Source organism: Arachis ipaensis, chromosome B05, assembly GCF_000816755.2.
Source record: "Arachis ipaensis cultivar K30076 chromosome B05, Araip1.1, whole genome shotgun sequence".
In the NCBI taxonomy this organism is placed as follows: domain Eukaryota; kingdom Viridiplantae; phylum Streptophyta; class Magnoliopsida; order Fabales; family Fabaceae; genus Arachis; species Arachis ipaensis.
In genome coordinates, this window is record NC_029789.2 from 135,528,148 (window position 1) to 135,541,152 (window position 13,005).

The 13,005-nt window shown below is 35.9% G+C and overlaps 1 protein-coding gene across 1 annotated transcript; it reads right to left on the reverse strand.

Annotated features, from left to right (window-relative positions):
- On the reverse strand, positions 11,729-12,646 carry LOC107644319 (dehydrin DHN3). The gene has a single exon (XM_016348159.2). The coding sequence runs from the start codon at positions 12,546-12,548 to the stop codon at positions 12,015-12,017; it is 534 nt and encodes a 177-aa protein (XP_016203645.1). The 5' UTR covers positions 12,549-12,646; the 3' UTR covers positions 11,729-12,014.

Below are 13,005 nucleotides of genomic sequence, written 5' to 3' on the forward strand. Positions count from 1 at the left end.
GTATATTAATTTTGTTTGGAGACTAAAATGTCTGTTTTTAAAATTTTTGGAGACTAATTTGAATAATTACTCTGTCAGAAAATAAACTGACTGATTTGTCTATCAAAATAAAATTTTAAAAATTGATTTGTATATTAATTTTTTGTAACAATTAAAATATCAACTTTTAAAATTCTTAAAAACTGATTTGGATAATTACGCTCATTAAAATTAAAAGAGTATGTAAGTTTCAAGCTTACACTGCACCCGAGTCTATTTTTCTTGTGGATTAAAGAATAATTATGATTCAACAAATGATTCTATTATGAAAAAGTTTAGGAAAGTAACTGCGTAACAAGTTAATTAAGTCAATTTTTTGTAATTCAAAAAATTGGGATAGTAAGAGATTATTTTTATTTTTTATAATAAATCTATTTATCAACTAGTTGATTAAAATTAACTTCATTCTTAATTGATTTCTTAACAGAATTGTTCTCTTATCAACAAATCAAAACTTAAAATAATGACAAATATCGATTGTCTGTTGAGAATCGATATTACACAATAAAATAGATAAACTATGGTAATAGACAGCCATATTTTTTAAGAAAGTATAAGAAAACAATAATAAGTATGAACAATATAAACAATGGTTTAAAAAAGGAAACTACATTATAATTAAAAATCAAATTTTTAATTAATTATCTAATTACCAGATTTTGAAATTTGAAAAATTAGAATTAGTAATTAAACTCATTTACACTGCGGATGGTTACTCCTAATATCGTCATATCCTCCCAATCTCTGGTCCCCTTCTCGCCATCGCAGCCTCACCTGTGCCGTTGCAACCCTCCTCCGGCCGACCGTGCCGATGTAGACGTGGGCTCCAACCAACGCCGCCAACGAGCTCCCTAACACTACCGTTGTTCCTCCGTAACCAAGCGATCTACGTTCCCCTTCTTGCCGCCGCATCTTCACCTGTGCCGCTGCAGCCACCTCGACGCCAACGCATTGTTCAAAGCCATGCAGAATCTCTATTCCGTTCTTGCCTCCCATGGCCTCGACTGCAAGATCAAGGTCACAACGCCGTACAGCTTGGCGGTTCTCACTTCTTCCTTCACTCCTTCCTCCGCCACTTTCGCCATGAACCTCGTTCCCGTAATGACCGACATTGTTACCTTCTTAGCTGATACTGGTGCTCCTTTTATGATCAACGCTTACCCTTACTTCGCCTAACGAGACAATCCTACCTCTGTGAACCTCGATTACGCTCATTTCGGTAACGCTTCTGGTGTTCACGATCTAAATGGCTACGTCTATAGCAACATGCTGGACGCGCGCAGATCGATGCTATGAGAAGGTATCCATCGAAAGTTTTATATACGCATGCAGATGTTTATTTTTTCATACAAATGAGATATTTGTTCTTTCTATAAATGAGATGTTTGTTCTTAATGCAAATGGGATGTTTATTCTTAATACGGCACTCGAGGTTAGTGACGGCGAGAGATGGCGAGGTTGGTGACGGCGAGAGATGGCGGCGCTGGGGAGGGGGTTTAGATTAGAAGAGAGTGTAATTAGGATTAAAAGACAGGGGATGATTAAAATTTCCAATGGTAGGGTTAAAAAGATTTCTTTTAACGGTTAAGTACGATTTTGGTCCCTAATGTATAGGTCGAAAATTTTTTTCGTCCCCAACTTTTTTTGGCATACAAAATCGTCCCTAAGGTTTAACTTAGTTTTAAAATCGTCATTTTTACCAAAATTTTAATTTTTATTACCAAATTACCCCTAACAAAAAATTATAAATAAATAAAAGGAAAAAAAAGAAAAGAAAGAGAACGGGGAGGGAAAAGGGAATCGCGAGGGGGAGGGAAGAAGAAGGAGGAGGGGAAGGGAAGAAGAAGGAAAGAAAGGAAGAGGGGGAAAGGGGGGACGGCGTCAGGTGAGGCTTGAGCCGCTGTCGCCATAGGGAATCAGAACCAAAGGGGGAGAGAGCTCGCGAGGGAGAGAGAAGACACGAGCCTTGCTGCCACGCCTTGCCGCTGTCGAAGAACTCGTGAAGAGAGAGAGAGAAAACGCACGGCTAGGGAAAGGAAGAGGGATGCCTCGTCGCTGTCGCGCTTTGCCACTGCCGCCTCTGCCGCCGTCGTCGTCGCTCTCTGCCACTATCGCTGGTGTTTCTGGTCCTCGCTGCTGCTTCGCATCCTCGTCGCTGCTCTTCATCACTGGTCCTCCTTAGGGTTCCGATTCTGTTTCTGATTTGTTCTGCTTCTGCTTTTAATTTCTTCTGCTTTTGATTTGATATTCTGCTTCTGATTCTGATTTCATTGCTCTTGTGCTTCTGATTCTGTTTCTTTGATCTCATTATTGTTGTGTTTCTGATTTTATTATTCTTCTAATTTCATTGTTCTTTTGTTTCTTTGATCTCTTTGTGTTTTATTCTTCTGATGGTTTGTGTTCTGATTTCTTTGATCTTTTGGTGCATTACTAGTAGAGAAAACAAGCTGCAATGTACAGTACCATATTTCTCTGAGCTTTGTATATTTGAGAAAACAAAATTAATTATCTGAGCTTTGTATTTCTGATTCTATTTTTGATGTTTATTATATTAGTTTTGCTTTTGATTTTATTATTGTTGCTGGTGTTGTGATGAAGAAACAAAAAGAAGAGATGCTGCTTGAGAAGAAGAAAAAAGAATAAAAATTGGGTATTTAGGTGAAGGAGAAGAAAGGAGTGGGACATTGCTGCTGTCCATCGCACTCAGGAGCTTCCTTGTTCGTCCTGTAAGTGTGTTCCAAGTCTCCGACCCCTATTCGCTCTCACCAATCGCAGTTTCTTCCTCAAGACTCTTATTTTGCAGTACGAGAGTACGTATTCCTCGTACTCCATAATCCGTCTATGTCTAATGCAAGGCAAGGTAAAGTTAGGCAACCCCATATTGGAAAAGACCCACGGATTTGGAATTAGAAAGCGTATCTCCGATTGGAGAGTGAATCATTCACAATTTTTGTAGATAGTTTACCAGACAATATTTCAAGGAATGAATTATTTCATATGTTCAAGTGGACAGAAAAGATAAATAAAATCTATTTGGCATGTAAGGAGAGGCATGGCCGGATCTATCTATTTGCTTTCATCAGGTATACTACAAAAGAAGGGGCATTAAAGGCGATCAAAGAGATGAATGGAATGCGATTAAGGAGTAAAGAGATCTTTGTGGATGAGGCTAAATATAAGAAGAGGATTGATGTCCGAAAAAAAAATCACTACGCACGATAAAGATGCCAAGGAGTCTCCTTATGGAAACAAGAAAGAATTAAAGAAAAAGATCTTGAGGTGAACGAGAAAGGGAGAGTTGTCTTGTAACACCGTAGAAATGAAGAACTAGAAGCTCAGAGGGAACCGTTGGAGTTGGGATGGGATACGACAGTAATGATGTCACAAGGGCTACGAGAGGCAGAGCATGACATGGATAGAAAGGCAATTGCCGTTGAGGATTTGGATGAGTGGCATGATGTTTTTTGAAAAGGCGAACGGATAATTCTTTGGTGTATCTGGCAGTTATGGTGAGTGGGATTCTATGGAATTTCAAACAATCAATAACGAAGCAATCTCTGAAAGAACAGAGACTTGGAAATATGGGGATAAACGGAAAGAAGGGGCTAATTTGGTGTTGAATAAAAGTTTAACTGGGGTTGGATTGAAGCATATAAGGCCCAATATGTTAGTGGGGTGTGGCAGTGAAGTGATTGTGTGGTGCGATAGAGTGTATGTTGTTGTGCGTTTTAAAAGGGCCTCCTTGCTGGCGGCTGCGGGTGACGGTTAAGAGATAGACGTGGCTGGTCATGGAGTTCGCGAAGGGGTTGATGCCACGGTGAACATTGCGGACGAGGCAGATTTGGGAGCAGCACGGAAGTCAGCTGCTGGTGGCGGAGGTGATAATGTCTGCGCTGAGCTTGATGGCGTGGATGGCAGGGAGGAGCGTGAAGCCCCTGATGCACCCGACAAGCAGAACCAAGTTGGCGGAGATGTGGTGAATTGTCCAAACAGCACGGTAGAGAGAAACATTCTACCAAGTGCAGTTAATGAGATACAGACTAGTTTGGACGGGAGTGGTAAGCAGCATGTTGGCATATATCTGATGAGGGGTGGTGCAGTGCATGGTTTAGATTTAGAGGATGAGAATATAGTGGTAGAGGAAATTGGGTTGGAGGATGAAGGGGCTGTAAGGAACTTGGAAGATTTGGGGGACGCAGGATGCAGACAGTGAAACTAATCAAGATGAGCACGGAGGAAGTTGGAATAAAGATATGGCTGAAAACAGGGTTGCTTGGGATCTGACGGTCGAATCAGGAGCTATTTTATATGGCGAGGATGAGGGAATTATGGTTATTCTCCAAACTTAGAATGAAATATTGGCACAAAAAAAAGGCAAGCAAAACAGAAAGAGAAAGCAAGAAGAAGCCATCCTAAAATCCGAAATAAGGTGTGTAATAAAATTTTTAAATGATTTTAGTTCGTGAAACATGAGGTATTTAGGGGGTGTTGAAAAGTGGAGAATGGTAAAAAATTTAAGCGTAAAAATAATGTGAATATGTTAGGATTGATAGAGACAAAGAAGGAAGCGATTACTAAGTTTGATGTAGTGTAATTTTGGGGTAATGATGCGGTGGGTTGGAAATTTGTGGGATCGGAAAGTGTTTTTGGAGGTTTATTAATAATGTAGGATGATATGATGTTTAAGTTGAGTAATTGTTACAAATGGGAGATATGGTTGTGTATAGAAGGAAAATTGACAAACAATAATTTTCATTGTGTGGTTTACTTGGTGTTTGATACGCATACAAGGGAGGAGAAACTTGCTATGTGGAAAGAGTTGAGTTTTTATCGAAAATATGTCAAGTTCCTCTTTGTTACATGGGAGACTTCAATGAGGTTGTACAGTTAGAAGAAAAGAAAGGCGATAGTGTGTTAACAGTAATAGCAGAAGATTTTAAAACATAGACACAGGTAGGGGTGGCAAACAGGTCTAAACCCGCTGGACCAGCCCGTGTAACCTGCCAAAAAAGGCGGGTTGGGCTGAAAAATTGGGACCGCCAAATAGCAAAAGCCCGCCTAACCCGCACCGCTTAAACCGTGGGTTTTGGCGGGGTGGGGTGGACTTCCTCGCTGGGCTTAGTATTTTTTTGGCATGGGGTATTTTTACAATTTTTTTGCCAAAATCCAACTTTCCCCAACCCAACTTACAAGAGAATGAAGATAAAAATAGAGTGTTTTGGATTATGTTTATTTTGTTTTAGAGACAATATTTATAATTATGTTTTGGATTATGTTTATTTTGCTTTAGGAACAATATTTATAATTATGTTTTGGATGAAAACTTGGTTTATAATTATGTTTATTAGATATTTATAATTACAAAGACTTTAATGTTTGTGAATATAAAAATTATTTGTTTATATTTTTAGAAATTATAATAGTTAAAAATAAAAAATAGAAGACATTTTTTTATGCCTTTATATATATATTATTTAATAGTTAAAAAAAAAGATATTTGGCGGGCTTAGCCCGCCGGCCCGCCAGCCCGCCGTTAGGCGGGATGGGTTGGGATTCTGGGACCACCACACTAGATGGGGCGGGGCGAGCCAACCTGCCAAAAGGCGGGCTTCTGGCAGGACGGGACGGGCTTCCCTGCTTGCTACCCCTAGACACAGGATATAGAACTAGTGGATATAAAACTGCAATCATACAATCAACCTGATAAAATGTTGGTGAGTTTGGTTTTATTGTTATCATTTGAAGCACTTGGTTGAAAAAGAATGATAAAATCTTCAGAAATCAAGAAACAGATGTTTGCAAAAATAATCAATAGGTCAATTAAGAGTTAAATAAAATGGAGTGATATTTGATCTTTTATGTTGTTCATAGCTTGCCGAAAATAATTAAAAATTAATTTATTTTATTTATTTAGTACTTTTCTATTGATACTCTACTTTGTTGTGTTGCATTTTTTTTTTGATATTCCACTTTGTTGTGTTGAATTTTTTTTTTGAAAAAGAAAAATATTTCGGTAAAAAAGTATTTTGGTCCAAAAAATTAAATTTTAAAGACAATTTTGTGTAAAAAAAAAATTAACCAAAAAAATTTTCAACCTACCCCTTAAAAATCAAAATCAAAATCCTACTTAACTATTTTTTTAATTTAAATTGGGTTGATTTTTTTTTTAATTCTTTTTCCATTGTCATTTTTTAAACGGTAAAAATAAATAATAAAATTAAAAGAATATCTTTTGTGTCTCCAAAACAAAACACATTATCATATATTTGGAATGGATGTATTTGTAAACAGAAAACTGTAAACTGACCATTCATCATTATGGAAGCACGGAAGTGGGCGCGATGGAACTTTAACATTTTGTTTGGATGAGATGATTTTGGAAAGAAAGAAAATGGGGGAGAAGAAAAGGGATGGAAAATGAAGGGAAAATGAAAAAGTACGTATGGGACCATTTAAAAATTTTCACCTCAAACCTGGGCAGAAAACTGAGATAGAAGGGAAAATATTAGTAAAAAGACACAATTACCCTTTCAATTACAGAAATTAAAAACCCTAATTTCAATCTTTCTCGAAGAAGAGAACACCTATCGTTGTCTTAACCTGTTTTGGCCTTCTTCCTCAGCACTGCCACCGTAGCTTCCCATCCGCGTTCACGTTGCTACAGCAGTTTCATTATCGTTGTGACAGGTGAAGCACATCTTCAACCAGGCATCCTCAACAGAAAGGTGAGTTCTTTTTGCAGTTCTAGTAGTTTTTTTCAAAACGAAACGGAAAAATCATTATAGCATATAGATTGTATTCATCTTTTGTTTTTCAACTGAAATGTTCTGATTTTACATTTCATGGATGCCGTTTACAATTGTAGTGGAAAAAGAACCCATTCTTCGTTGTCTGTTCTTAAATGCTTCATTCGTTCTAACCCAAAAATCTAATTATATATGACCCAGTTCATGTTTGATCCTAGAAAGGACTAATTTTTAATTCATCTGGTATTTGAAATGGTTTGCCCTGATTTTCATATCATCAGATTTTTTCTCAAAGTTTATTATATTATGCCCTTTTTTCATAGGGTGGTCCAAATATGAAGAAAAGAATTCAGGCAAGTGACCATAAAATTTAGTTACACTATTATTATTGAAACTATGAAAAGTGTGTGTGAGAAACAAGTAGAAAATGCTAAAAACTTGACCTCTTAAGTCTTGATCAATGTACAACTATACATTAGATAATCAGGCACTTGTACTTAGGAAAATTTACTGAAAAATGAAAAAAAAATTATACATTGTGATTTGTGAAAACAACATATTAGAAAATAGAGAGTATAAAAAAAGATTAAGCTCATAATGCATATAATGTAATTCTAAATCAATCTACTAATTAAACTTGGAGCTTCCACCGATTAAATCATTCAATTAATTTGAGCATGCATTTTAAACACAATTCTTTGTAGGTTAGCAGGAAGCAATTTTTTGAAGACACAAGCCAGTTTTTCTTTCTCTTTTTTACTTTTTTTCATGTAAATATCATCAACAATAGCTATCAGCTATATCATTCATAAAAGGAGAGATTTCACAACCTCTTCTTTAGTTCATGCATCATTTGTTTAGTTTACTAGGTACTTGCTTTGTAGATGATTCTTTTTGTAGAATTAAAAGAAAATTGAAAAAACTCCCATTGCATATCTTTAGAAAATTAACATGAATCGAAATTCAATTACTTTAATCAAAGATTGGTGGTGGGTAAACCACGACAATTACAATTATTTTAGATCGTAGATATTAAATTGGAGATATCATACAAATTAACTAAGTATAATTTGTCTATTTGTTATATATGCCATAAGAAGAATCTCTATCTTAATAATTCAAATAACTTTAGGACATAAGAACGTATATTATGTTTAATATAGAGAAAGCAGTTACAAAGTTTATAGAAAATGTACACATGCTTCTCAGTTATCACAATATTTTTACATATTTGATTTCTTAATTTTTTTAATTTTTTTCTCTTTTTTTTAATTGATTTGATTTATTTATTATATGCTTAAACTACAACCAACGGTTAGGTGAACTGAAGCAATGTTATGGGTATAGTTTATTCAAAAGTCCATCACTTATTAAGTAGATCCACTTGGTTAGATTTTATCTATAGGCGTTGTGATGCATGTACCTAATTATTACAATTATCAATGGGATAACTTATTCCTTTTCTTTTTTGTTTATTTTTTTTAGTATAAAAATGAATAAACAGACATAAAGCATGGGACATAGATATAGTTATTACTATGGAATAATTTCCTTTTGAGGTCTCATCCAATTTTTACTCGCAACTTATGTTTTTATGTTTTTCCAATTGGATTTTGGTGTTAAATCAATGTATTTATTAATATATCATGTCATTTACAGTTTGTTTTTATTGTTTATGGCAGCCAGTTTTGGAATCAAGTTTGACATTTAGGAGCTAGAAATAAGTGTTTCATACCAAGGTATTTTCGTGTTTACAACATGACACCGTAGTGGTATATAAAATTTTATTTTCAATTATTTTTTTATATTTCGACAAATGAATTGTTAAAATGTAATAAAATATGTGACTTTCTAGTTACTTTCTTTATTGATATGACCCTAAACCTTATATTTTCATAGATGGATAACGAAAATATCGAAGATGCGAATCTCGAAGATAGAACAAACGTCATATATGATTCAGAATTTCAAGTAGGTCAAATCACTTCTACTGACCTATATCATCCTGAGCCAATACAAATACTAACTCGTGTCAGGGAGGAGTTAGAAAATAGACAACATATCTGTGTCACATCTTTTTCTTGTGTTGCAGTGCATCAGTTGTATCTTTTGGAATTAATATCACAACACAGGCCTAGGCAAATTAATGACGACAAGTTGGAAAGAGAACTTAGGCGTACTCAATTAATGACACAGTTACTGGAGTCTGAAAAGTGCCGAGATGTCATATGTATGGGCCCTGAAGCATTTAGGCAGTTGTGTCAGAAATTAAGAGGAACTGGTAGAGTAAAGGATTCAACTCGTCATTTAGGCATGCAGCATTATTACGAGATAACATTGCGGCTGAAATGTGGAATGTGTATCAAATATTATGAGTGATTATACCTCTGATATATTTGAATATGTATATATATGTGTAGTTTATTGTCAAAGTTGTTTGATTGGATTTTTTAAGAAAATGTTACAGGTTAAATAATGCCAAATAAAGGAAATAAAACAGAAGCAACTCAACCTTCTAAAGACAACTTAAGATGGTCTGATGAGATGGATGAAGCTCTGCTGAATGCGTTAGCAGAAGAAGCATTGAAATGTAATAGACACGATGGTTCGTGGACAACTGAAGCATATGCCAATGTTGTGAAGACTTTGAGTATAGCTATAGGCCTGCACATAACAAAGAACCACATCAAGAGTAGAATGAAGACACTGAAAGATCATTTTGCTGAAGCGTATGACTTATTTCATCACTTAAGTGGATTTGCATGGAATCCTGTAACTAGAAAGTTTGAAGCTGACGAAAAAGTGTGGCAAGACTTTATTAAGGTATTTAATACTTTTTTATTACTTATACCGATGATGAAGTGAGTCACAAAATAATTTTAACATTACTTTATGTAGGAAAAACTACAAGCAGAAAAATGGAGAAAAATGTAAATTAAGCATTATGATATTATGAAGGAGTTGTTCGGAGCTGATAGAGTTACTGGTAAAGGGGCTACTACTTCACGAGAAAGGATTCAACAACTTGATAGAGATCCCATTGACTTGAATGACTCTTTTAAAAATATTGGATTATCTGACATAGATGTGAATACGGGACAGATATCCCAATATTTTCTGCTAGTTTAGATTCACCAAGTGCTCCTCATGGTCAGCCAAATCAATTAGGAGGGAATTCAACTTCAAGAGGTACAAAGCGTAAGTCTCTTATGAATGATTTTTTGGAGGCACAGTATGAGAAAGTTGCTTTGGGAATTACTACCATGACCGATGCTGTAAAAGAGGGTAGTTATCTGTCTAGCAAGTTACATGACGTGGCTCAGAGGTAGGTTGAATCAGCTAAGAGACAAGCTTCTGTGGCTGAGAGGCAAGTTTCAATCGCCGAAAAATAAGTCTCATTAATTGAAAGACAAGTCGCGATTGCTGAAAAATGATTAGCTATTATGCAACAAAGTAGGCCTCGCCTTTACAGTGAATCAGATGTATGGGATATGTTGACTGAATTGGGTCTAGTAGGTTCATTTCGGATGCAATGTTATCAATTTTTATGTGAAAATGAGCAAAAAAAGCGCCAAATTTTAGGGATCCCACCTGAAATGCGATTGGATGCACTTTTTCATTTCATGACTGCTACTGGTGTTCGCTTAGGAGATATGGTACTTCCAGAAAACATTCACCATTACAGGTATAATTTTTATATACGTTTAATCTCTGGTTAATTTGAGGTTATTGCTTTTAACAATTGATTATGTGTTTCTTATTGTCGTAAAGTATGACTATATCTTGATATATTTGAACAAGGGATCATTTTCTGTTTTATTTATATTAATACATGGTTGGAAATCACTTTTTGCTGATACGTTGAGATTGATTGGTTGATTGAATAGAAAGATATTGATAAAATAGATTATCATAATCAATTCTGATCTTTGTGTTAATTAGTCTTTGTTGTATATGCTCGTGCAGGAATCCTAATATTTGAAAATGTTTGGGATCAATGAGTACACAGGACAACTAGAAATTCATCATGTGTTAATATCTTTAACTCAAAAAATTTTTCTTTTTTTGAAGTAGATGGGTACAGATGACTCAAGTTATGTACAATTGATTTTTTGGACGTAGACCTATGCTGATTACCCGGACCATGAAGAATTACCCTTTTAAAAAGTATTGTGTGGTGATAAAATGGTACTATTTTAGAGACCTGGTCGTTGTTTCATTTTTTGCGTTTTGTTATATGTTTATAAAAATTGTATATAATTTTTGTTATATGTTTATAAAAATTGTATATGATTTTTTATTATACGTAGTAAAAAAGAAATGTTAGTCACTTTTGATAATATTTTATTTTATGAATACAATTTAGTAAAATTATATAATATTAATGTAATTTCATTTTTTATAATTTTCTCTCTTTTTACTTTTTCTTTCATCCAAAGAAAAAAAAATTTTCTCCTATATTCTTTTCATCCATTTTCTTTTCATCCAAACAATATACAAAAAATTAACTTTTTTTTCATTTTCTTTCTTTCTATTTTTTTTCTTTCTATTTTCTTTCCTTCTATTTTTCCATCTTCCATCCTCTCATTTTCCATCTTCCATCCAAACAATCCTTCTATTTTTCCATCTTCCATCCTCTCATTTTTCATCTTCTATCCATTCTATTTTTCCATCTTCCATCCTCTCATTTTTCATCTTCCATCCAAACAAAATGTAACATTTTCCATCTTCCATCCAAACAAAGTATAACAGAGTGCTCACTCAGCAGAAGATACTTGCCCGCGTAAGGTACGAAAGTTCAATCTTACTAATAATTAAGCCCAAATTCACGGTGTAACAATACCGTTAGTTTCTCGAATAAATCGTATTGCAACCTGATTGATTAATTACTTTGTGAATTAAGACTTAATCAGCCCAAGTAGAAGTCGATTAAGAGACAAAAAGAACAGGAATTAAACTATAATAATTATTATTATTAACTGCATATCACATTCATTCATACATATAAAAAAGCATAAGCATAATGAAGTAGAGCACCTACTACAAACTGAGGGCCTACACTCATATATCCCACTGAATGCATGTATAACAACCACACACTATTTACATAACATCCATCACTCGTAGCTTACACATGCATCAAATTATTATTACATAACTTGAAAAAGTAACATGCTAACATATGCATGCATGATATACACGTATGTGTATGCATGTATATATATAGATCTAACTGTCATGGTGTCCACCAGGGAGCTTCTCCTTGATCTTATCCATTATCCCTTTCTTCTCACCACCATGAGACTGATCATGTTGACCATGATGCCCTCCTTGCCCGGTCCCGGTGCTTCCGTACCCCATCCCTGTCGTTCCACCCATTCCTCCACTGCTTGCATACTCGCCTCCACCAGTGGTTCCATAAGATCCACCGGTGGTGCCATATCCACCGGCAGCACCCGTGCCAGTGCTTCCATATTCACCGGTACCGGTGGTTCCATAACCACCGCCGGTACCCATACCGGTGCCCATGCCTGTGGTTCCGTAACCACCCGTGGCCATGCCAGTAGTGTCCCCTCCAAGGCCCGTTCCATGGCCATGAGCGCCACCACCACTTCCGTACATCTTGCCGGATTCAGTTGTGGTGCCATAACCGGTGGTGCCTCCACCTTGTTGAACTGGGTTTCCGTACTCATCAGTTTGCCTTATAGTGTTGCCATACTCGTCGGTTCTTCCGCGAGCTTGATCACGATATTCCTGCGACATTGTTACAGATTGAGAACGAAACGAGAATGTAAATGCTTCTTTTTCTTTTTGCTATTGTTGAAAACTGTGGTTTTGGATATGATTTGAAGCGTCGGTGTGCATGGCGTTTATATAGAGAAAAGGTGAACATGGAAAGAAAAAAATCTGGTAAGTAAATCTGGAAGTCGGTTAGAGCAATTTTGGAATTTGGAGCGGTGTGACACGTACATACAAGTGGTTAAATGCTTGAAGTGCCACGTAGAGGACACGTGTTGGGGCATGTGACCGAAAGCTTGTTGTCGTTATCAATGGAGGTGGTGACGCGGCGGTTTTCTGTGTGTTGAGGATAAAAGGGTAAGGGAGGGTATTTCGGGGATTGAGCTGAATATCCAAAACTCAGAACTCAAAAGAGAAAGCAGAAATAGAGAAATGGAAATGGATAAGGCTGAAGCGTTAGACTTTTTGAATCTAAGCTTAG